This window comes from Macrobrachium nipponense, chromosome 7 (assembly GCF_015104395.2).
Source record: "Macrobrachium nipponense isolate FS-2020 chromosome 7, ASM1510439v2, whole genome shotgun sequence".
In the NCBI taxonomy this organism is placed as follows: Eukaryota; Metazoa; Arthropoda; class Malacostraca; order Decapoda; family Palaemonidae; genus Macrobrachium; species Macrobrachium nipponense.
The window spans coordinates 59,916,503-59,944,002 of NC_061109.1; the positions used below are offsets into that span (position 1 = coordinate 59,916,503).

At 34.3% G+C, this 27,500-nt stretch overlaps 1 protein-coding gene across 5 annotated transcripts in view; it reads right to left on the bottom strand.

Annotated features, from left to right (window-relative positions):
• The window catches only part of LOC135217318 (uncharacterized), a 121,167-nt gene that overhangs the window by 41,886 nt on the left and 51,781 nt on the right, over positions 1 to 27,500 (bottom strand). For 2 of the 5 annotated variants that reach the window (XM_064253105.1, XM_064253109.1), the window contains exon 3: positions 9,821 to 9,844. The exons of the other annotated variants lie outside the window; for them this stretch is intronic. In XM_064253105.1, the coding sequence (XP_064109175.1) occupies positions 9,821 to 9,844 (24 nt within the window). The remainder of the gene's footprint in view (positions 1 to 9,820; positions 9,845 to 27,500) is intronic. 5 annotated transcript variants of the gene reach the window in all.

Below are 27,500 nucleotides of genomic sequence, written 5' to 3' on the forward strand. Positions count from 1 at the left end.
AAGCGGTGTTGCCATTTGGTATGAAGTTAAGATATTTTTACTAAAATGCACCTTTAAGTATTTTGTAAATATGTTAATGAGATTTTATAGCTTAAAATAGTTTTTAAACTTATGTTGGATTTGATACTGTTTAAAATTTCTGATGAAATGGTAACACATATGAGACATTTCACTTTTATTGTAAATGTCTCTTGGCGTGAATTAGTTAGATCATAAGAAATGTAATATCAAAGATTCCCCATCACCACTCTCTCTCTCTCTCTCTCTATCTCTGATGAGTTTTCAGAATCATTAATTATTCCTACGTAAATCTAAACCTCCCCCGAGGTATCAGGGTGTTAAGAATGGCTAGAAAGCATAAAGTAGCTAATGAGCAAATAAAATTCAGCTTGAAAACAAAAGCCTTCTAAAAAGGTATTTCCCATAAGCCTCCGGGATTTCCGATGTACATTCAAACGCACAAACAAGAACGAGTTGCAGTATTATATATGTAGACACGTGTATATATGATATGTATATATATATATATATATATATATATATATATATATACATATGTGTGTGTGTGTGTGTGTGTGTGTGCATAATATGTATATAAACATATACGCAATATAATACTATGCATACACACATATAAATGTATATATACTAAGTATACTCCCGATATTAGGGTGGAGTACTTGTCGCTAAATATTTGAAATTATAAACCTCTCCTCTCTCTCTCTCTCTCTCTCTTCTCCCCTACCATACGTTCATGTCGAAGAGTCATTTATCTTTCGAAGAAAGAAAGTTACGGAAGTAAGAAAACAATTAAAGGAAGGCCAGGAAAAGTCTTTAGGTAATCCTAGTTTTTCAATTCAGCTCCAATTTTACTGATCCTTAACTAAATCGATCATTTTCCTCAACCTCGTTTCTGGAATGCAAAAAATTAAAATGATTGAAATCCTAATGAGAAGCTTCCTCTACTTCTTGTCAACGCGTCTATGAATAAATAAATTATATATATATATATATATATATATTTGTGTGTGTGTATATATATATATATTATATATATATATATATATATATATATATATATATATATATATATATATATATATATATGTGGTGGTGATCGATGGAACTCTCTCCTACCGAGAAAGAGGTCCCAAGTTAGACTCCTGTGTGGGGACGGTTAGATAAGTAAGCTCACTGAAATATCCATTGGTTTCAGCAGTGACTTATCTCTGTTAAAGTGATTTCTGATATGAGTTTCTAACGAAAGATTATTATTTTGATGAAATATTTTATTTGTATATTTCATTCTCGTCCCGAGATAAAATTTACAGATGGGGCACTTGGCATACCAGAAGGTCAGGTCATTCAAATGACCGTGTCTGTAAACCCAGTTTAATAACTGAAATGGTACCCAGTTTGTATTCCTCATTACACGGTTATATCAATTTAGTTTATCTCCACTTAATCGTCAGAAAACTTTTTCTTGACTTTTAATTCTGTCATTTGCCATAATTTAGTGGACATTTGTCTTTTTCTAATTTTTGTATATAATTTCATTATTTCTAGTATTTTCACATTGAACGTTATTATTATTATTATTATTATTATTATTATTATTATTATTATTATTATTATTATTATTATTATTATTATTATTATTATTATTCTGGTAGTAAACCCTCTTTTAAACATGTTTTATTATAAGTAATTGCTGCCTCAGCTGCATTAATTTTATTTAGGTTCTTCTCTGTTTTCCTAATTTTGATTTTCTCATTGTTGCTTAAACTGGTGAGCAACGCACCGAAGGTTGGCATAACCTATTTGAGACATGCCAACCTTCAATGCGTTGCTCCCCAGTTTAAGCAACAATGAGAAAACCATAATCGGAAAAATAGAGAAGAACCTATGAAAAATTAATGCAGTTGAGGCCAGCAGCAATTACTTTTAATAAATCATATTATTATTATTATTATTGATTATTATTATTATTATTATTATTATTATTATTATTAGTTATTATTATTAGTATTATTATTATTATTCAGTTTAAAAAGCTGACTGCATCCTTATTATTATTGATTATTATTCTTATTATTATTATTTTTTTTTTTTTTTTTTTTTTTTTTTTTTTATTTTTTTTTTTTTTTTTTTTTCTTTTTTTTTTTTTTTTTTTTTTTTTTTTGCTCTATCACAGTCCTCCAATTCGACTGGGTGGTATTTATAGTGTGTGTCCGGGTTGCATCCTGCCTCCTTAGGAGTCCATCACTTTTCTTCTTACTATGTGTGCCGTTTCTAGGATCACACCTCTCTGCATCAGTCTGGAGCTACTTCAGCCATCTAGTTTTTCTAGATTCCTTTTCAGGGATCTTGGGATCGTGCCTAGTGCTCCTATGATTATGGGTACGATTTCCACTGCATATCCCATATCCTTCTTATTTCTATTTTCAGATCTTGATACTTATCCATTTTTTCCCTCTCTTTCTCTTCAACTCTGGTCTGTACCCATGGTATTGCGACATCAATGAGTGATACTTCTTTTTTCTTGACTTTGTCAATCAACGTCACGTCTGGTCTGTTTGCACGTATCACCCTATCCGTTCTGATACCATAGTCCCAGAGGATCTTTGCCTGATCGTTTTTCTATCATCCTTCAGGTTGGTGCTCGTACCACTTATTACTGCAAGGTAGCTGATGTTTCTTGCACAGGCTCCAGTGGAGGGCTTTTGCCACTGAATCATGCCTCTTTTTGTACTGGTTCTGTGCAAGTGCCGGGCATTCAACTTGCTATGTGGTTTATGGTTTCATTTTTCGTATTGCACTTCCTACATATGGGAGAGATGTTATTTCCGGTCTATGTACTTTGAACATATCGGTTCTTAGGGCCTGATCTTGTGCCAAAGCTGTTATCATTCCTTCAGTTTCCTTCTTTAGCTCTCCCCTCTGTAGCCATTGCCAATTGTCATCGCTGGCTAGTTCTTTAGTCTGTCTCATGTATTGTCCGTGCATTGGTTGTTGTGCCAGTCCTCTGTTCTTTCTGTCTTTCTCCTGTCTCTGTATATTTCTGGGTCTTCGTCTACTTTTATTAGTCCTTCTTCCCATGCACTCTTTTTTTATTAGTCCTTCTTCCCATGCACTCTTTTTATTATTATTATTATTATTATTATTATTATTATTATTATTATTATTATTATTATTATTATATTGATCTCTATCCACTTTTAATAGTTTTATCTCACCTTCAGTATTTAAATTAAAGGATTTAGGAATCCAGGCAGTAACGAATGAATCTAGTAGTTGCTAACTTTTATTAATTCTTCTTTTAATATTCCAAAAAATTATGCATAATAGCTTTTTGGCTTTACAGAAATTACGTTTTCAATTAAGGAAAGTGAGGTCAAGACAGTTTCCGGCAAGCACATTCCTATGAACTTGTATTCAGTCTTATTGCAATAAGCGATCGAGGACAACGTCAAAAATAACTGGAGTAATCACCTAGATTGGACAGAGATTATTATTATTAGGAGCTTGTTAGCTTGCGCAGGAACCAGGCGCTGCTTACGTTTCCTTACCTTCCCGATCCCCTCTCTACACCGCCCCCACCCGGGCCAGACAAACAGGTTTTTCCCCTACCTTCCTGTTCCCATACCTATGCCACCCCAACCCTGGGATGACAACCCGACTTGCAGGGGGTGGGTGGCTGTGTCATCATGTCTCCTTTACTGTCACCCTGCGGGAGGACGAGCAAGGTTCACTTGGATTTTATCATTATTAATTGTAAGGCCAGTGAGATCTTTTAGTATTGTGTCATGTTTAAGCCAGTATTGGTTATTAATACAACAACAAAGTACCACTTACACCAGTTGTTGCTACTAATATTATTATTATTATTATTATTATTATTATTATTATTATTATTATTATTATTATTATTAAAGAGTTTTCTGTCTCTCTGTTAACTGATTTTCTAGGGTTACTGCAGTCTGCCAGTAACTCGTAGGTGTATGTTATTCTGGGAGAGGAGAGCAGTTGCACACTTATTATTATTATTATTATTATTATTATTATTATTATTATTATTATTATTATTATTATTATTATTATTAATGCAGTACTAGTTGGATAAGCAGTGTGTCCTAGCTCTTGGGACGTACAAGGCAGAGCAATGTAGGACAGAAAAGAAAATTGACTGGTGATAAGTGAATTATGAATTAGAAAGGACAAATAAAAAACAAATAAATAACAACAAATAAGATGAACAATAAAATCAAATATATAAGTGATAAACCTGCCAGAGGTTATCGAGAAAAAAGACAGCAAGAAATTCGTGCAAGAAATAAAGAAATAAAAAAAAAAAACTTTATCAAGTTTTCATATATGTAGTATTTCCAACATTAATGTAATTTAAATCTAGATGACATTGCATAAAAGAGCGATCAGTTTCAAAACGAAGCATTAAATTGTTATATTGTTCCCGCCATTATGAAAAAGCATAGCCAATGGATTGGAAACGAAATTTAAAATAAGAAAACTGAGATTAGTATACATCTTCATTGGAAGCTATTTAAATTTCTATTTTGTAAATTGCTGTTTCACATACAATGATCAGTGGAAAGTTAGTTTTCACGCCCTGCATCTCGTCAGATGGTCAGAAAGGGAGAAAAATGTCTAAGTTTTGTCTCAGGTACAATTTTCTTAATGGCGACTCACCCGTGGAGAGGGGCTTGAATCTCCTTTTGCATATTTTTAACCTTGCTTTCTTGACCCAAAAAGAAACTGTTTCAGTCTCTAGTAATACACTGGTGTTCCTTTACAGTTATTAATATTTAAATGATCTTAAAGTTTGGAAATGAGCAATTTTTATTCATATCTTTTACGCGAACAAAATATTCGGTTAGTTTAAATTCCGCATAATTTTTTCCGCATGATTTTATTTTCTAATGGAATAAGAGCATATATGTATTATACAGATAGTTAACTTTCTTATGGAAAAAATGGAAATACTGAGCTCCAATTCCCTTAGTAAGTTATAGGAAATTTCAAACTAACGACATATTTTCGCATGTACAATTTTTTACAGAAAAGTATAATATATATATATATATATATATATATATATATATATATATATATATATATATATATATATACATATATATATACTATATATATATATATATATATATATATATATATATATATATATACATACAGGGTGGGCCAAAAGTACCCTCACAGTTACTTCATGAACTGTTCTCATTCAAAGTATCTTCAATAGAAAATAATACTGTGCCATTAATACATGCTACTTATTTCTATCCTTTTCATGTCACTCATTCTTAAATATGCCACTTATTTTATGCGTTTAATAAATTATTTTTTATTCTGTTTTAACTGTGAGGCTACTTTTGGCCTACCCTGTATATATATACATATATATATAAATATGACAGGTAAAAATGTTCTGTTATAACAGAATTCCATCTAATAAAAGGAGCCCATAAAAACACCAAAATATATAGAGAGAAATACTATATTTCAGAGACTGCTGTCTCCCTCTTCAGGTAGATGAATGAGAAAAGTTACAGAAGAGGTGGTATTTATACCAAGAGGTCCATCCACAGGTAAGCCAATTTAGGTCACTTCCGCTGATAATCTTCCTTTAATCTTCTCGAGCATCGGTTGAATGAAAACCTTGTCGATGATATCTGAGTCCCATGGTCCCTTTCCCCTTTTTTAGGCACTTTTTCTCCCAGTCACATTAAACAATCGGAAGATTTTTGTCACAAATTCAGAGAAGCACATATACCACTTCACAACATAAAACGTATGATCCTAGACGTAGATTCCCTGTTCACAAAAGTACCAGTACAGGTCATTCTTCAGTTTTTGAGGGAAAAATTATTCCCATATTCAGATCATTTCCCATTGGCGCTAGACAAAATAATAAAGTTAGTTGAGTTATGTGTATCTAATAACGTATTTTCATTCGGGGAATCATTCTACAAGCAAAAATTGGGGTCTAGTATGGGTAGTCCTTAAATCCTGTTTTAGCCAATCTGTACATTGAATACTTGGAAACTACAGTAATAAATGCAATAAAATCCAAAAACATGCTGTGGGTGAGATATGAAGATGATATTCTAACATTTTGGATAATAAATGGGGCAATTTTAATGAATTCTTTTCAAAATTAAACACATTAGTGCCAGCTATCATGGCATTCCTATCAAGATAGGCATAGCCAGCAACCTATTCTTAAGAGCCTTACGAATTTGTTCTCCAGATTTCCTGGAGGGAGAATTTGAACTAATTCGTAAACAGCTATCGTCTTTAAGGTATCCTGACCATAAAATTGAGAAAGCAATTCACAAAGCAAACGTAATTTTCTACCGACCCCCTCAAGACAAGACCAGAGACACTCAACAATAAAATAAAAATCCCACACCTGAACAGGATTAAGACGGTGACCCTGACCCTCGGAAAATCTAACCCTTAGCCAAATCCCTGATTAACGTCCAACAAAAGACATCCCCCAAGGAGACAGGCATTTACAAAATCCCATGCCTGAACTGTGACCAATCTTACATCAGATTTACAGGAAAATCACTTCCCCAGAGATTAATACAGCACAAACGGTCAGTTAGTTATGGACAACAGAACTCAGCTATTTTCAACCATATAAATGAACATAACCAAAGAATAAACTGGAATTTGTCATGTATAATTTATAGCAGCAACTGCCGGTACAAGAGTCAAATGATGGAATCGGCCTTGATTAAAGAGAGGCAGGTAATAAATATCTCTAAGGGAGCATGGGACTCAGTATAATCGACAAGGTTTTCATTCAACCGATGCTTAAGAAGATTAAAGGAAGATTATCAGCGGGGAGTGACCTAAATTGGCTTAACTGTGGATGGACCTTTTGGTATAAATGCCACCTTTTCTGTAACTTTTCTCATTCATCTACCTGAAGAGGGAGACAGCAGTCTCTGAAATATAGTAGTTCTCTCTCTATATTTTGGTGTTTTTATGGGCTCCTTTTATTAATTAATTAATTAATTAATTAATTAATTAATTATTTTATTTATTTATTTATTTATTTACTTATTTATCTATTTATTTATTTATTTATTTATTTGTTTATTTAGAAAGAGAGAGAGAGAGAGAGAGAGAGAGAGAGAGAGAGAGAGAGAGAGAGAGAGATACTCTGCCAGGAAATTCCATTCTCCAGCAAACAACACACAAGTCACAAACATGCCCATCTTACGGCAATACTTATTTGGCATTACCTTGCTCGTTGACACGACAGCGCGAGCATTCAGCCCGAGTTACAAATACGATTCCTCGACTTTTGTGTTTGTTCCACGACAAGAAAGAAAAGCTCTGTCGTTTCTCAGTTGCTGAGGCGTCGAGAAAACACAACTGGTTCGTGGTTTGTGTTGCGTGATTGAGTCTTGTGTTGCGTGATTTTCTTTTTTATGTGTGTTGCAGAGGTATGCGTGAGAGTCCGCTGTACAGTTCTTTTAATCCTGAGTTGGTGAGGTGAGTCTCCTCTGAAGCTGATGTGAGCCTTAAAGGAGTCTTTACAAACTTACCTTGCTAGAAAGGTAAGAGGGGTGGATTGGATAGGATAGTATTAGTACTTTTTTTTCATTTTTCATGTCTTTATATTTCTTGTTTACTCTGTTAGTCTGCAAACTATGTTATTTTAACGTGACGATAGGATAGGATAATAACTTTTACATTTTATGTTCCGTAATTTATTTTACTTTATGTTATTTAAATATCTTTCTTCCTCATTTAAATATCTTTCTTCCTCGAAGAGGTGACTCTGCGAAGAGAACACTGCTTAGATTCGAATTTAATTGCGCAAAGTATGAAGTTGCAAGCCTCATGGTCATCTGTATTTCCATACAGGCTGATATCTGGCTTTCATCATGATAGGAGTATAAATACATAATTTATTATTATTATTATTATTATTATTATTATTATTATTATTATTATTACTATTATTATTATTATTATTATGTACGCTGGAAACAGACCTCTTTCAAACAAGTTTATTAAAAATAATGGCAGAATTCCTTGAAGAGGACGAACGTCATTTACAGATACGTGCCCAATCCGAGGATGCCTCGGAAACTTACATCGGGATGACGTCAATGCGCCTCTCCAAGAGGATCTCCTGTCACGCGCAGGAAGGAGCGGTATTAATCATGCTAGGACTGCCCATAATAAAAGAATCCGACGTAGCGACATCGTCGGTAACTTCGAGGTTATCGACCAGGCACCCGATCTACGTCGTTTGCGAATCTTAGAAGCGCTGCACATCGGAGGGAAGAAGCCCAGTTTGAACATCACACAGGAGACCTTCCTCCTCCCCACCGCCGTCAGGAGAGCAGCAGACACCGCCCCACACGCCATCGCACCAGAGGGATCCTGAGGATGATAGAAGCATTAGCTCTCATCCTGAGGACGTCCCTAGTAAACCTGAGGGTGATCGCAGCTCAAGCTCTCGCCCTGAGGACGACCTGGTAGCACGCCCTTCGAGGGGACCTTCCACCATCACCAATAAGGATGAGGCTCCGCCCACGAAGAGGACAGCCAACCAGCAACGGGCCCCCTGATGACATCGCTCGTGACGTCACAGGTGTTGCCCAATGAAAAGTGAGGTACCTGTTTCTTCAAGCCAACCGAATGCAATAAATAGCGTGAATACATCTGACACAGACCATTGCACTCAGCGATCCCGTCCCGAAGATGGCCAAACGAGGTGGCGAAAACATGTAGACGCCTGAAAAACCAGAAAAGAAGAAATAACAAGAAATACCGGATAGACCCCTGACGACTACGGCCTGTTCCCCACCTACGAAACCCACCTGTATACCTGTTGACGACCCCAGCCTGTCCCTGATAACCAGTTTTGCTTTTGATAACACCAGCCCGCCCGAAATTTCCGTTGACGACCTACAGCACGATGAACATTGGACAGCTGCTTTATAATACCAGCGTGCCAGAAAGGAAAATCATAAGGAGAATTGAAAGAATATTGTAAAAAAACAAAATCAATTCGTGAATTCTGCCATTATTTTTAATAAAATATTGATATTATTATTATTATTATTATTATGATTATTATTATATTATTATTATTATATTATTATTATATTATTATTATTATTATTATTAAGGTGAGGTATTAATGAATGGTAATATTGATCCAAAACAAATATTTTTTATCTATTCTCATTTACTGAGAAATGTATTCTATATCTTCAATTTGCATCATGAACTCATTTCCTATTTTCTAAGGGTTTGCATCAGACTGACTGTATTCTCCGGCATCTTTTTAAATCAGTTATTCAGTTTACATTTTACAGCATCAATTCAAAAAAAGGAGATCAAAAGATTCAGCTTCCTCGAGTCTTTAGAGGAAGCAGCAGAGGTCTGGAAAATTTTCATTTTACATTTTTCATTCTGTTTCATCTTTCCCTTGAGGCCACGTTCTAAGCCCTTAAAATGTTTACGGTTTTTCTAAGCACCAAGAAATAATTTGAAGACTCTATACTAGGCTATAAATATAAGGTCTATTGTGTCTAGGTGCGAATTAATTAAAAAAGTAAAGAAAGAAAAATTAATTCACTCTTTCTTGTTTGGTGCATTTTTATGTCTATTTAGAAAATATCGTAAGGGAACAACAAAAATTGAGAGAGAGAGAGTATATTTGTAAAGAATAAGAGGCCTTATTGTTGGGAGGGGCCTAAAAAAACAATTAAGCACAAGAAACAAGACGAAAACGTATGAAAAAGATTCCTACCTCCCTGGTCACTATGAGTTCCAGCTGCTTGGAAAAAAAGAAAAATAAAAGTTTTAAATAATTTCAGTTGTTCAGGGCTATTTTTCAATGTTATTCCATTCTGGGATTCTGCCCTGTTCATTGCCCATTGCCCGAATCAACCTGCACATTATTAAGTTGGAAAACTTACTATTGAGTCAAAATCTTATTATTTAAGGCCATGCATTTATTAAATTTCTTGACGGAGGTTTTTCTTCTCTTAACAGTTGTTATTTGTAACATTATTATTATTATTATTATTATTATTATTATTATTATTATTATTATTATTATTATTATTATTATTATTATTATTATTATTATTATTAAAATCAAGCTTCCAAAGAATATGGTGTTCAGTAGAAATAATTACATATAGATTAATCTAAGATACTGTCAGTCTCTTACATTTATTGACTGAATAATCGAAATGACAAAAAGTGAAGACTATTACCTATTATGATAAACTGTTTTGTCATGAAATTAATAAATGCATTAAAGTTATTATATTAATTAATATTGATATTTGTATTACTAATACTTACGCAAATTATGTGAATTGCAACCTTACATATTTATTTGCTAATGAAAACTGCATTTTTCATTCAGTAAAATAGAGTTCTCGGAATTTCAGTCCACAATGAATGAAAATTCCTCACTCATATATATATTATATATATATATATATATATATATATAAGTATATATATATATATACATTATAATATATATATATATATATATATATATATGATATATATACATATTATATATATATATATATATATGCATATATATATACATATATAGTATATATATAGATATATATATATATATATATATAGTATATATATATATATGTATATATATATATATATACACACACACACACACACACACACACCACACACATATATATATATATCTATATATATATATATATATATATATATATACGTATGTTTATGTGTGTTTGGGTGTGTGTGTGTTTAATGCATATGAATCATGTAGCTAGCGATTAACAATGAATTATTTCAAGTTTTCGATTAAAAAATGTCACTATAACATAGAATATTGAACTGAACTTATCTAAAACCACAAATGTCATGGTCAGAATAAATTATATTTTTATTTAATAATTGACATCTACTCCTGATGACTATCTCTTGTCAAGATAATGGCAGTTAAGGTATTTTATTCAATAATGTAAGAGCAGTCCACCTTATGAATGAACTAAGACCACCCACGTATTCGTGCTCGGAAGCTATTGACGTCAAACGGTACAATGTATCCCTCTCCTTACTGGGAAAAGCACAAGTAACAAGATTTTGCAGAAATTAATTTTAGCGAGAACTTAGTTTCAATTATTGTGAAATTAGGAATTAGGATCGATAATATCATGATTATTTGTCGTAAGTTTTTTTAAAGGCTTAATAAGCACCATTGTAATTTTATATCAAGAAGTTTTATTCAAGGAAAGTAATATATGTACAGTTTTTGTTAACAACAGGACATAGTTGGGATATATTTTAAACCATATTACAGTTTGCATAATGACATTTGTTGCTGCAATATATTTTGACGTTGTAAGTTAGAAATATTACGTTAGTCAATTCTCCATGACATTTATCATTCTTTTATGAGCAATGTAAATCCACAATGCACTCATAACCTTCTTATATTTACATAATATATTTATTTTTGTAGTTATTTATTTGTTTATCTATTTTAGTTCAACATTCAAACCCAAAAAGCAAAGGAAACATTATGTCAGGTAACCACACCCTCCTTCACTCTCTCTCTCTCTCTCTCTCAGTTCCTCGTTGGACAAGAGGTTTTCGCGCGCGCCTACCAATCCGTTGGTCCTAAGTTCGATTCTCGGCTCGACTAACGCGGAATCAGAGGAATTTATTTCTGGTGATAGAAATTCATCTCTCGATATAATGTGGTTCGGATCCCACAATAAGCCAATAAGCTGTAGGTCCCGTTGCTAGGCGACCAATTGGTTCCTAGCCACGTAAAAATATCTAATCCTTCGGGCCAGCCCTAGGAGAGATTTTAATCAGCTCAGTGGTCTGGTAAAACTAAGATATACTTAACTTCTCTCTCTCTCTCTCTCTCTCTCTCTCTCTCTCTCTCTCAACATTCTTTCAAGAATTTCAAGATAAATTCAATATCCTGCCTCCTGAAAAGCTCTATTCTTAAAGAACGTTAATCACACGTCGGAACACATTCATCCCTATATTCTGTCAAGAATATGCCTGAAGAATAGAACTTCGCCTTATCTCAGTATCATATTAGTTTTCTTTGAGACAGCTTCCCCCTTTTCATAATGGCCTCGTGCTTCTTTACAATGTCATCATTTTCTTTTATCAGACCGGCGGAAATTCTGAATGGAAATGAAGCATATATTTTTTAAATGAAACCATATTTTTTTTTAAACGATACAATATTTTTTTTAAATGAGGCAATATTTCTTTTTCTTAAACGAAGTCATACTTTTTTTTAAATAAGCCATATATTTTTTTTTATAAAGTAATTTTATGATGAACCTATTATTTTTAAATTGAGCCATATATTTTTTGAATTAACCTATATTTTTTCAAGCGGGACCAAATTTTTTTTTAATGAAGCCATATTTTTTATATGAAGCCATATTTATTTTTTTAATGGAGCTATATTTGTTTTAAATGAAAGCATTTTTTTTAAGTAAGTTCATTTTTTTTATTAAGCCATATATTTTTAAAAGAAGTCACATTTAGAAATAGTTTTTCTTTGGAACGATAATTAGGTGGCGTGAATGGCGTGATATTAACAAGTATTTCGTGAGATTCTCTTTCGTGTTGTTCAAGATATTGGTATGAAATGCAATTTATTCTTTATAAAGTTTCTGGTAGCCTGTGTATTAAGTGATACATACTAACAACAACAACAACAACAACAACATTAATAATAATAATAATAATAATAATAATAATAATAATAATAATAATAATAATATGGTATTGTAAAGACCCTCTTTTAGGCAAATACTGTTAAAAAGGATGGCAGAATTAAGCGAGTTGATTTTATATATTGTTTTTTCTATTTTCCTTACAATCGCTTCTCAGGCTCAGCGATGTTTCTGAGTAACTGGCCAATATTCATATTGGGAATTTTCAAAAATTGTAAATGCTGAAGGAATCTTTTATAGAACAGGATATCAGGTCCAGGTCAATGCAGGGGTCGTCGTCAGTGCCGTATTATTCCGTAAGCGTAGTTCAGTTCGGGCCAGGGTCGTCTTTGGATTAAGGGCTGGTGTTGGTGCCCTTAATCCAAAGACGACCCTGGCCCGAACTGAACTACGCTTACGGAATAATACCGCACTGACGACGACCCCTGCTTGACCTGGACTGATATCCTGTTATAATAAAAGATTCCTTCAGCATTTACAATTTTTGGAAATTCCCAATAGAATATGGCCAGTTACTCAGAACATCGCTGAGCCTGAGAAGCGGAATTGTAAGGAAAATAGAAAAAACAATATATAAAATCAACTCGCTTAATTCTGCCATCCTTTTCAACAATAATAATAATAATAATAATAATGATAACAATATTAATAATAATAATAATAATAATAATAATAATAATAATAATAATAATAATAATAATAATAATAATAATAATACTTTTTAGTCTCTGAGCCACATATAAATACAGGATGGAGATTTTACAGACAAAGCAACAGTAATAGGATAATAATAATAATATAATAATTATAACAGTAAGAGTAGGAAAACCAACTCAAGCTTGGCATGGATTGACTGTAAGAAAGCCTTCGACATGATACCACACACATAGCTAATAGAATGCCTGAAAATATATGGTGCAGAGAAAAACACCATCAGCTTCCTAAAAAGTACAATGCGCATCTGGAAAACAATACTTACAAGCTCTGAAATAAGACTAGCAGTGTATTAACACGAGAGGGTTCTTCCAGGGTGACTCTCTGTCCCCACTACTCTTCGTAGTAGCAATGATCCCCATGGCATAAGTACTGCAGAAGATGAATGCAGGGTGCGAACTCAAGAAAAGAGGCAATAGAATTAACCATCTGATGTTCATAGACGACATCAAGCTGTATGGTAGGAGCAGCAAGGAAATAGACACCTTAATGCAGACTGTCATGATTGTATCGGGGGACAAAAGGATGGAGTATGGAATAGAAAAATGTAATTTGGTCAACTTACAAAAGGGCAAAGTAACATGGACTGACGGGATAAAGCTACCAGATGGGAACAACATCAAACACATAGATGAGACGGGATACAAATACCTGGGAATAAAGGAAGAGAGGATATAAAACACCAAACAGAACAGAGGAATGGCACAACAAACCAATCCACGGGCAATACATGAGACAGACTAAAGAACTGGCTTGCGATGAAACATAGCAATGGCTACAGAGGAGATCTCAAGAAGGAAACAGAAGGAATGATTATAGGGGCACAAGATCAGGCCCTAAGAACCAGATATGTTAAAAAAAATATCTCACCCATATGCAGGAAGCGCAATGTGAAAAATGAGACCATAAACCACATAGCAAGCGAATGTCTGGCACTTGCACAGAACCAGTACAAAGGAGGCATGATTCAGTGGCAAAAGCCCTCCACTGGAGCCTGTGCAAGAAACACCAGCTACCTTGCAGTAATAAGTGGTAGGAGCACCAACCTGAAGGAGTAATAGAAAACGATCAGGCAAAGATCCTCTGGGAATATGGTATCAGAACAGATAGGGTGATAGGTGCCAAAAGACCAGGCGTTGATTGAGAAAATCAAGTAGAGAGTATCACTCATTGATGTCGCAATGCCATGGGACACCAGATTTGAAGAGAAAGAAAGGGAAAAAATGGATATGTATCAAGATCTGAAAATAGTAATAAGGATATGGGTTATGCCAGTGGAAATTGTACCCATAATCATATGAACACTAGGCACGATCCCAAGATCCTGAAAAGGAATCTAGCAAAACTAGAGGCTGAAGTAGCTCCAGGAAGCAAAACTAGAGGCTGAATAGTTCCAGGACTCATGCAGAATAGCGTGCTCCTGGAAACAGCGCGCATAGAAAGAAAAGTGATGGACTCCTAAGGAGGCAGGATGCAACCCGGAACCCCACACTATAAATACCACCCAGTCGAATTGGAGGACTGTGACAGACAATATATATATCATATATATATATATAATATATATATATATACACACACACACATACACAACACATACACACACACACATATATATATATATATATATATATATATTATTATTAATATTATTATTATTATTATTATATTATTATTGTGTCGGACCTAGAGCTGAATTCTGAAATCAGAATTCTCCTCTAGGTCCGAGCCACCAATTCGACTGGGTGGTATTTATAGTGTGGGGTTCCGGGTTGCATCCTGCCTCCTTAGGAGTCCATCATCTTCTTACTATGTGTGCCGTTTCTAGGATCACACTCTTCTGCATGAGTCCTGGAGCTACTTCAGCCTCTAGTTTTTCTAGATTCCATTTTCAGGGATCTTGGGATCGTGCCTAGTGCTCCTATGATTATGGGTACGATTTCCACTGGCATATCCCATATCCTTCTATTTCTATTTTCAGATCTTGATACTTATCCAATTTTTCCCTCTGTTTCTCTTCAACTCTGGTGTCCCATGGTATTGCGACATCAATGAGTGATACTTTCTTCTTGACCTTGTCAATCAACGTCACGTCTGGTCTGTTTGCACGTATCACCCTATCCGTTCTGATACCATAGTCCCAGAGGATCTTTGCCTGATCGTTTTCTATCACTCCTTCAGGTTGGTGCTCGTACCACTTATTACTGCAAGGTAGCTGATGTTTCTTGCACAGGCTCCAGTGGAGGGCTTTTGCTACTGAATCATGCCTCTTTTTGTACTGGTTCTGTGCAAGTGCCGGGCATTTACTTGCTATGTGGTTTATGGTTTCACTTTTCGTATTGCACTTCCTACATATGGAGAGATGTTATTTCCGTCTATCGTACTTTGAACATATCTGGTTCTTAGGGCCTGATCTTGTGCTGCTGTTATCATTCCTTCAGTTTCCTTCTTTAGCTCTCCCCTCTGTAGCCATTGCCAATTGTCATCGCTGGCTAGTTCTTTAGTCTGTCTCATGTATTGTCCGTGCATTGGTTTGTTGTGCCAGTCCTCTGTTCTTTCTGTCTTCCTCCTGTCTCTGATATATTTCTGGGGTCTTCGTCTGCTTTTATTAGTCCTTCTTCCCATGCACTCTTGAGCCACTCGTCTTCACTGGTTTTCAGATATTGCCCCAGTGCTCTGTTTTCGATGTTGACGCAGTCCTCTATACTTAGTAGTCCTCTCCCTCCTTCCTTTCGTGTTATGTATAGTCTGTCCGTGTTTGCTCTTGGGGTGTAGTGCTTTGTGTATTGTCATATGTTTCCTGGTTTTCTGATCTATGCTGCGGAGTTCTGCCTTCGTCCACCCTCCACTATTCCTGCGCTGATCTTGATTACTGGCACTGCCCATGTGTTTATGGCTTATATCATATTTCCGGCCGTTGAGTTTTGACTTGAGTATCGCCTTGAGTCTCTGCATATATCTTTCCTGATCGTGTCCTTCCATCGCTTGCTGTGATATCTCCTCCTTCCATTATTCCCAGGTATTTGTATCCTGTCTCATCTATGTGTTTGATGTTGCTCCCATCTGGTAGCTTTATCCATTCAGTTCTCGTCACTTTGCCTTTTTGTATGTTGACTAAGGCGCATTTTTCTATTCTTCAAACTCCATCCTGATGTCCCCAGATACAATCCTTACAGTCTGGATTAGGGTATCTATTTCCTTGATGCTCTTACCATACAGCTTGATGTCGTCCATGAACATCAGATGGTTGATTCTGTTGCCTCTTTTCTTGAGCTGGTACGCCCGGCATCCATCTTCTGTAGTACTTTTGTCATGGGAATCATGGCTACTACGAAGAGTAGTGGGGACAGTGAGTCGCCTGGAAGATCCCTCTCCTGATATTAACCTCTGCTAGTCTTATTCCAGAGCTTGTAAGTATTGTATTCCAGTTGCGCATTGTATTTTTGAGGAAGCTGATGGTATTTTTCCTCTGCCCCATATATTTTCAGGCATTCTATTAGCCATGTGTGTGGTATCATGTCGAAGCTTTCTTATAGTCTATCCATGCCATGCTTAGGTTGGTTTCCTTCTCCTACTGTTCTTTCATTACCATTTTGTCTATCAGGAGCTGGTCTTTTGTGCCCCTACACTTCCTTCTGCAGCCTTTCTGTTGGTGAGGGATGGTGTTGTCTCCTCTAGGTAGTTGATAGCCTTTCATGATGATACCTGTTAGTAACTTCCACATTATTGGTAGGCAGGGTGATAGGCCTGTAGTTACTGGCTATATTCCCTTACTCTTGTCTTTTTGTATCTAAGGATGCTCTTCCTGTGGTCATCCATTTGGGTGCTTGGTGATTTGAGATACAATGCTGGAGTTGTTCTGCTATTCGTGGTGTAGGGCCTTGAAGTTTTTGAGCCACTATCATGGACTTCATCGGGACCTGGGGCTTTCCAGTTTGGGGCATTTTCTTTAGTTGGTGTCTGACTGTGTCTGTCGTGATGTCTGTGAATCTTTGTTTTATTCTCCCTGTTTCTTCTTCCTTGACTTCCTGGAGCCATGTTGCATGTTTGTTGTGGTGATACCGGATTGCTCCATATGTTTTCACAGAGTCTCTTACTTGGTTCGGCTTCGGGAATTTCTGGGTGCGGTTGTCTTCCCCTCTAGTTGGCTGTATATTATTATTATTATTATTATTATTATTATTATTATTATTATTATTATTATATTATTATTATTATTATTACTTTGTTTAACGAAACTGCTGATTAAATTCTAAGACATTCGTAATACTCGCCTAAAAGCGTAAGATAATGTTAAAGAAGTTGGACAGCAAGGCAAGAGTGGAAGTAAAAGGCAGAGAGCAATTTAGCTGAGTGTAGGGGGAGCTGGAAATGACTTTTTAGCTCTGGTTACAGTGTGCCACGTAAGCCAACTAATTACCTCCGACGTCCTACACTTTCTCTTCTTAGTTTATTTTTTCATTTGTTCTAAGTTCCATGCACACCACATTTAGGTTTTTTCTTCGTTGATTTTATAGGTAAATAAAAAAAAAATTTCATTCGTTCAACTGTCGATGTTTTTCTTTCACTTCATAATCTTTTCTTGAGGAAGAAACTATTAACGGACACCTAAAAACGAAATGACCAGAATCTTTTGTATTTAACCACCTCTCTCTCTCTCTCTCTCTCTCTCTCTCTCTCTCTCCTCTCTCTCTCTCTATTTTATCTGGACATCGACCGATATTGCATCATTCTGTGTACAAATCCCTGATTTTAATACATATTTATTATATGTATATATATATATATATATATATATATATACATATGCATATATATATTAAGTTTTCTCTCTCTCTCTCTCCTTTTATATATATATATTATATAATAATATATATATATATATATATATATATATATGTATATATATAAAACCATCGGTTCCGCGTTCAGATTCTTCAAGATCAATACAATCGGAGGCCAGAATGTCTCTTTCGACGCATCCGGGTCCTCCCGAAATCTCAGCAATTTGGGCACGAAATTTCCCCCAACCCCGTTTCCACGAATTATTTCTTTCTGTCTTTCTTTTCTTTTTCAAGCGCTGTGAAATCTTCCGTGTTAGGGAATAAAAACACCTTTTTTGGGAATGATCGACATCTAGTGGTCGGTTAAGGAAGGTAAAGTGATCTCGTTGTGATTTATTTTGGGGGAGTTTCCTTCTTTGGATTTGGAATCGAAGAAAAGAAGAAACATTCCGAAAGACTCGATAAAATAATGTTTTTTTCTCCTGCCGCTTTTAACATTTTAAAAGACTTGATAAACTGTCTCTGTTTCTTATCGATTTTATTTTTTGTTTTGTGCAGAGTTAATAAAAAACGTTATTTTTTATTGCTTTTGTTCATTTTATTATATTTTATATTATTCTTCTTATTTTTTCTTTAGACTATACAAATATGTTTATCGCTTCATTTATTTATTTATGTTTTTTTTTGGACCTGGAATTTGTTTCGTGTCTGGCTTATATTATTATTAATCGGGTTAAATGGAAATAAAAAAAAATACTTTAACTTATTTGGAAAAGTGATAGATTCATTCCTGAAAGATAGATTAATTTATGAAGGATAGAGGATAGGAAGTAGAAAGAGAATTCCAGAGCCTAGAAATCGAGAGGAAAAAGAGTCATTGAAGCAGATTTCCACTAAGTAAATGTGAGAGGCAGTGGCTTGACGGTTGAGGCAATATATATATATAGTGATTTTGTCCAATATCAATTCTAATATACATCTTCATATAACGGTAATTGAATCATTTACGAAAAAACCAGGTAGTTGGTGGATTTAGATGAAACTAACTTTATACCAGCCTTCAGTAACCGTGGTGAGGTGATAAGAGGCCTACTGTGGACGTATGGACTCGTACCGACCAACCAGACGTTCAGGGATTAGGCAATAATGAAAAACAATTTATGACAATTTTGTATAAAATTTAATCAAATTCATTTTCATTTTACATCACGTATAGTTTTTCTATGAATTTATTGTAGCCTATTGTAATGAAGTTATAGTATGCAAACGAATAACGGAATATAAATAAGTGTTTAAAAAAAAGACCAATGAAGACAAAGTAGATTAACAAGAGTAAAAAACCAGACTAGTGGCAAAGTTGATAATACTGCGGAAAAACCACAGACGCAGCTTTTAACCAAATCTCTCTCTCTCTCTCTCTCTCTCTCTCTCTCAGCAAACTCATACATTAGCAGGGTGGACAGGATATGGGTTAAATATATAATCATGTCTAAAGGTTCACATACCAATTAGTATAGCATATCATATGTTATTATTAATTATGTATATTCAGTGCTATCTATAGTTAATTACTAGCTATAATTCATTTGTTTTTATTTGTCCTTGTTTTCTGTAGAAAGTTACAAGGATAATTTTTTATGTCCGTCAGAGTGAATGAATAGTAATAATAATAATAATAATAATAATAATAATAATATAATAATAATAATAATAATAATAATAATAATAAATTATTTTCATCTTGTTTTGTACTATTACTACTACTACTACTACTACTACTACTACTACTACTACTACTACTGCTGCTGCTGCTGCTGCTGCTGCTACTACTACTATACTATACTACTACTATATAAATAATAATAATAATAATAATAATAATAACTATAATAATAATAATAATAATAATAATAATAATAATAATAGTAATAATTATAATAATAAAATTCACTTCACTGTAGTTCATTTCATCAATTTTGCCTTTCTAGCCTGCCATGTTTAAGGAACAGTAAGAATTTCGTTCTCATTGTCTTAATGTAAAAAACTATTTTAATTACTAGCTATCATTTGTTTTTATTTGTCCTTGTTTTTCGTAGAAGTTACAAGGATAATTTTTTGATGTCCGTCGAGTGAATGAATAATAATTAATAATAATAATAATAATAATAATAATAATAATAATAATAATAATCATCTTGTTTTGTACTATTATAGCACTATACTACTAATACTATACACACTACATCATACTGCTGCTGGCTACTACTGCTACTACTACTAATACTTACTATATAATAATAATAATAAATAATAACTAATAATAATAAAATTAATAATAATAATAATAATAATAATAATTATAATAATAAAATTCACTTCACTGTAGTTCATTTCATCAGATTTTGCCTTTCGTGAGCCCTGCCATGTTTAAGGAACAGAGTAAGAAGTTCGTTCTCATTATCTTAATGTAAAAAACTATTTTGGAATCCTGCCAAGGAATGGTCTCTCTCTCTCTCTCTCTCTCTCTCTCTCTCTCTCTCTCTCTCTCTCTCTCTCTTAGAACAACATCGCTTCAAGAGAATGGGATTTAGACAAGATATTCCGACTCTCGCTCATCTAAAAGTTCACCCATGAAGGATATTTAGTTGTATTCTCTCTCTCTCTCTCTCTCTCTCTCTCTCTCTCTCTCTCTCTCTCTCTGAAATCACTGTAAACAACTATACGAAAATAACTGTATCATCATTCACACTTTTGCTTACAAAAAACACAAATACCCCAACTGAAAAAAAAACTTGCTTTTGTTTCGTTAACCTTTTAAGAAACAATGATAACTCTCTCGAAGAGATAAATTCGACCTTTTTAAATCCGGACTCAATGTGTTTTTAGTAATAATAAGACATTGTGAGAAGAAATGTGCTAATACTATATTCTTAATTGTCGGCAGTCTTATTCTTGATATAGATAAAGACTAAAAGTCACGAAGCAAAGACTGTAGAAGGATAACGAATTTCAAAGAATCTATGAATAGAAATTGTTCAGAGGTGTTGACTGAAACTTTCGCCATCTTCTCCAGTTCTTGAGATTGCAAAGTATGTGCGGTAACTGGGGCTTCAGAAGTTCAAGCGGAGATGCTTTGCATTCCTACGCCAATACAATTCTCCTTGTATTTTGATCATTTGCACGCATCTTATCTGTTTATTTATTAATTTGTTAATTAATGTGTTCTTGTTTAATAAGTGATGTCCCTTTTTTCTGTATTTTCCTATTACCTTCTGGTACTTTTTTGTGATGAACACTATATTCTTTGCAAGCTTGAATTTCAAGCCAATGACCCCTCAAAGTGGTGGGCCTGTTCATTATCAATAGGGCTCATCTTCTGGATAATAATAATAATAATAATAATAATAATAATAATAACAATAATAATAATAATAATAATAAAAATAATATAATAATAATAAATAATCTGTGTATGCTGGAAACAGACCTTCTTTCAAACAAGTTTTTATTAAAAATAATGGCAGAATTCACAGAATTGATTTTGTACAATATTCTTTCAATTCTCCTTATGATTTGTCATTCTGGCAAAGGCGTCTACATGTTTCGGCCACCTCGTTTGGCCATCTTCGGGACGGGATCGCTGAGTGCAATGGTCTGTGTCAGATGTATTCACGCTATTTATTGCATTCGGGTGGTTTGAAGAAATGGGTACCTCAGGACGACCTTGTAGCACGCCCTCCGAGGGGGCCCTCCACCATCACCAATAAGGATGAGGCTCCGCCCACGAAGAGGACAGCCAACCAGCAACGGGCCCCCTGATGACATCGCTCGTGACGTCACAGGTATTGTCCAATGAAAAGTGAGGTACCCATTTCTTCAAACCACCCGAATGTAATAAATAGCATGAATACATCTGACACAGACCATTGCACTCAGCGATCCCGTCCCGAAGATGGCCAAACGAGGTGGCCGAAACATGTAGACGCCTTTAAAAACCAGAAACGAAGAAAAAACAAGGAATACCGGATAGACCCCTGACGAATACGGCCTGTTCCCGACCTACGAAACGCACCTGTATACCTGTTGACGACCCCAGCCTGTCCCTGATAACCAGTTTGCCTTTGATAACACCAGCCCGAAATTCCGTTGACGACCTACAGCACGATGAATATTGGACAGCTGCTTTATAATACCAGCGTGCCAGAAAGACAAATCATAAGGAGAATTGAAAGAATATTGTACAAAATCAATTCTGTGAATTCTGCCATTATTTTTAATAAAATAATAATAATACAAGGTCCCTTGCTGGCATAATGCCCATTAATTTACACTAAAACCAACGGGTAGAAGTTAGGACAAAATAATTGGCCCAACTTTCTGGTAGCTGAGTGACTAGAATCTCGATGTGAGTTTAAAGGAGAACAGGTAACCGGGAAGATAAAAAAAAAAAAGAAAAAAAAAAGGTGTTTGACCTAATTCTCTCCGTTAGAGAATGAGGGAGGTGGTGGTGGGAAAGTGACAGTGTTAATAGCGATCTTTCAAATCATCACGTTGACGCTACTGGTGATGGTGAAGATAAAGATAGTGAGTAATTCATTTCTCTCTTAGAATACATTATACTTTCATAAAATCACTATCATCGATGGTTGTAATGATAATAATGATTGTGATGAAGGTAGAAAAAATTGATTGTGATAAAGGTAGAAATAATCATTAATCCGTGTCTCTCCTAGAATACATTATACTTTCATAAAATCACCATCATCGATGGCTGTAATGATAATAATGATTGTGATGAAGGTAGAAATAATCAGTAATCCATGTATCAACCTAGAATACATTATACTTTCATAAAATCACTATCAACGAACACAGTAATGAAGATGAGCGATCCATTTCTCTCTTACAATACATTATTTTTTCATGATATCACTATGTACGATCACAGTAACAATGATGATGATGACGAAGATGGAGATAATGAGATATTCCATTTATGTCTTAGAATACATTATACGCTCATAAAATCACAGCCATATTTTTCAGTCTGTGTTCCTAAAACTCAAAGGCCCCGTAGTGGGTTAGTCGTCAGTGCACCTCACGTGGTGAACTGTAGGTATTGCCTTACGTATCTCTGCAGCATCCCTCCATCATCATTTTTACTACACCTCCGTTCATATTTCTTTCTTCCATCTTACTTCCCACCCTCCCCTAACTTTGGATTCATAGTGCAACTGAGAGGTTTATCCTCCAGTTACACCTCAATTTCCTTTCTAGCGACGAATGACTTCATAGGTCCCAGCCTTTGGCCTAAATTTTAGATTTTATTCTTTCTCCCAAAGGAATAAGAGCGTTCGGAGGACATTTTCCTTTCGATTGAACTTGGCAGCGTTCGAACGTTGCCTGATTAAAATGCAATCGTCTGAGAAATTGTGTTCGCTCGCCATTGCATTAATTAATTCAAAATATTCCTTCGTGTGCAAGTAATTATCGAATATAATGAGATGTTTGCCGGATCCGTATTATTTAAAGGAAGGGAATGCAACTCTCTCTCTCTCTCTCTCTCTCTCTCTCTCTCTCTCTCTCTCTCTCTCTCGTAGACACAGACCCACAAATACTCACAGAACGTATTTAATATATAAATGGAAATTCAATGGCTCCCTGTCGTCAGATAAAAGGAATTTTATGCCACAAACCTGTCAGCCAATTCGTCCATTCAGAGCTACAGTGTTCTCTCTCTCTCTCTCTCTCTCTCTCTCTCTCTCTCTCTCTCTCTCTCTCTCAGAAACGATATTCTCACTCTATTTCGCTTGGAAAAATCATTTTAGGAGACCGTGATTTAACTGTTGAAATGAGAAACATGACAAAAATTGGCACGGAGACGCCAAAAGCGCATCTCACGTGAAAAGAAAGATTCGCACGAGCCAAATAACATCGCGAAATAATATTACAGATCAAGGGACGTGGAAATCATGAAATTCCGTAACGATAAGCCTTCACACACACACACACACACACACAGATAGATAGAGAGAGAGAGAGAGAGAGAGATCTCCTCTACTTCCTTATACCATCAAGCCTCCTTCACAGCATTGCAATTTGGGGGAGAGAGAATACAATTAAATCATGATCTCACAAAATTATTTTTCCAATAGAAACAGAGTGAGAATATCGTTTCAGAGAGAGAGAGAGATAATATAATTATATGATGGTCTCCTAAAATTATTTTTCCTAGAGGAACAGCGATAATATCGTTTCTGAGAGAGAGAGAGAGAGAGAGAGAGAGAGAGAGAGCGAGAGAGAGAGAGAGAGAGAGAATACATTTAAATCATGGTCTTCTAAAATTATTCTTCCGATAGAAACAGTGAGAATATCGTTTCAGAGAGAGAGAGAGGAGAGAAAATACATTTAAATCATGGTCTTCTAAAATTATTTTTCCAAAGGAAACAGAGTGAGAATATCGTTACAGAGAGAGAGAGGGAGACAGAGACAGAGAGACAGAGAGTCAGAGAGAGAGAGAGACAGAGAGAGAGAGAGAGAGAGAGAGAGAAGGTTTCCGTAATCTCTTCAAAGGAATGGACGACTTCGTCACATTCTGATTATCATGCAAATGCAGAAGGCGCTTTTGAGACAACGGGAAGGAAGATTTGAAAGTGAAAAAGATAGGATTCTTCTTCGAAGGATATTTGTTGGAAGATTAAGAAAGGGATCTTGAGAGGGCTACACTTGGAACATTAAAGCAAAACGTCTTGTATAAGTGGGAGAGGGTGCTTTATGGTATTAGAGGGATGTATCAACACCTACACATATACATACATGCACACACTCACACACACACACACACACACATATATATATATAGTATATATATATATATATATACATATATAATATATATGTATATATATATATAATATATATATATATATATGACAGGTAGAAATGTTTTGTGACAACAGAATTCCATCTAATAAAAGGAGCACATAAAACGCCAAAATATAGAAAGTAGACTATATTACAGAGACTCTATATTTTTGCGTTTTCATGGGCTCTTTTTATTATTATTATTATATTATTATTTTATTATTATTATTATATATTATATATTATTATATTATTATATATAATATATATGTATATATGTATATATGTATGTATGTATGTATATATATACATATTATATATATATATATATATATCTATATATATATATATATATATATATATATATATATATATATATATATATATATATATATATATATATATATCCTCCTGTTACACCTTACAAACCTTTTCATCGTCAATATACGATTCAGTGCTGAATGGCCTTAGTTGCCCTAGTGCTTGGAATGTTAGTCTAAAATCTATGAATCAATCAATCAATCAATATATATTCACACACACACACTATATATAAAACATATATACACACACAAACACACACATTATATAGTAAAATAGTAATGATCACATTTGAAACAATTTGTTGGATAATAGGACCCAAAACTTGTTGAGGTTTGTTTCGTTTTGCAGCAAATTGCAGAAAACTCCTGAGCTTTTGAGAAACTGTTTTCTTTGTCTAGATAAGATATTTGAGGAGTTTCTTGTAATTTTCACTAATGGCACACTGGGGTTTAGACTGCAGTTTTGTTCTCGGTAATAATAATAATAATAATAATAATAATAATAATAATAATAATAATAATAATAATAATAATAATAATAATAATAATAATAATAATAATAACAATAAAATAATTATAAGTAATTATTATTATTAAAAGAATGGCTACTTCAGCAGCGTTACACTTGTAGAGATTCTTTTCTATTTTTCGTATAGCGGCTTTTTCCGTGCTGCTTAAACAGGCTAGTAGAGCGCCTATGCAGGTCATTATCAAATAAAGGGTCAATATTGTTATATACTTCAATTTTACAGAAAATCTATGATACCATAGTTTATCGGTAGAATTCAAATGTATACACTGATCTTGACCCTGTATTTGATAATGACCTCTATAGGCGCTTTACTAGCCTGTTTTTAAGTAGCATGGAAAAAGCCGCTATTCGAAAAATATAAAAGAACCTCTACAAGTGTAAACTACCGAAGTAGCCATTACTTTTAATAAAGTATGCTTGAGAGAGGGTCTGCTTCCTAAGTACACTATTATTATATTATTATTATTATTATTATTATATTATTATTATTATTATTATTATTATTAGTGTGAGTATTATTATTATTTATAGTGTTTGTTAAATCAATGAATAAGATTACTAAAAACAGTAGCCAGAACACATATAATAACAAAACTTATCAAAATAGTTTTGTATAAAAAAAGAATAATTTAATACGTAATTTTTATAGATACTCATAAAATGAAAATGAATCTGAAGTCATTCTAATAATAAACGCGAAAATAGCACGACAGCGCTTTAGAGTTTTTTGCGTGAAAATTAGAAGCAATTCCACCGTCATAATTATCGTCATTTTCACTATCTTCATTATCAACGTCATCATCATTATCACTATGACTATCATCATATTCATCATGGAAATTATGAGGAGAAAGGAGGTTTTTCTACTGCCAGTAATGACATTCATCCAAGGGCGTGATAATGAGATTAGCATCCTGATAGCCATGGCTGAATAGAATGTTAGTTTTTTTTATTATTAAGAGATTATAAAAATAGCTTTTAGAAGAGCCACCTTTGTGTAGTTAGCTAAAATCGTCACTGGTTTTTATGTATCTGTTTTTACACTTCAACTAACAATCCCACAAGCGCCTCAGCGGCGTGGGTGATATGATATTAGCGTCCCACCTCGGTGGTCGCGGGTTCGATTCCCGGCCATTCCATTGAGGAGTGAGAGATGTGTATTTCTGGTGATAGAAGTTCACTCTCGACGTGGTTCGGAAGTCACGTAAAGCCGTTGGTCCCGTTGCTGAATAACCACTGGTTCAATGCAACGTAAAAACACCATACAAACAAACAAACAAAACACTAGAGCCAATCACTGGTTTTTATGTATCTATTTTTAGACTTCAACTAACAATCTAACTAGAGCCAATGGTGTTCATTTGAAAGGAGAAACAGAAGGTAAAAGTAAATCCAGAAATAAAAGGCCTGTCAGTACAAGAATAAAAATGAGTTAACAATTTAAAAAATAAATAGAAAAAATTTAAATAAATTAGTAAAGTACGAAGAGATT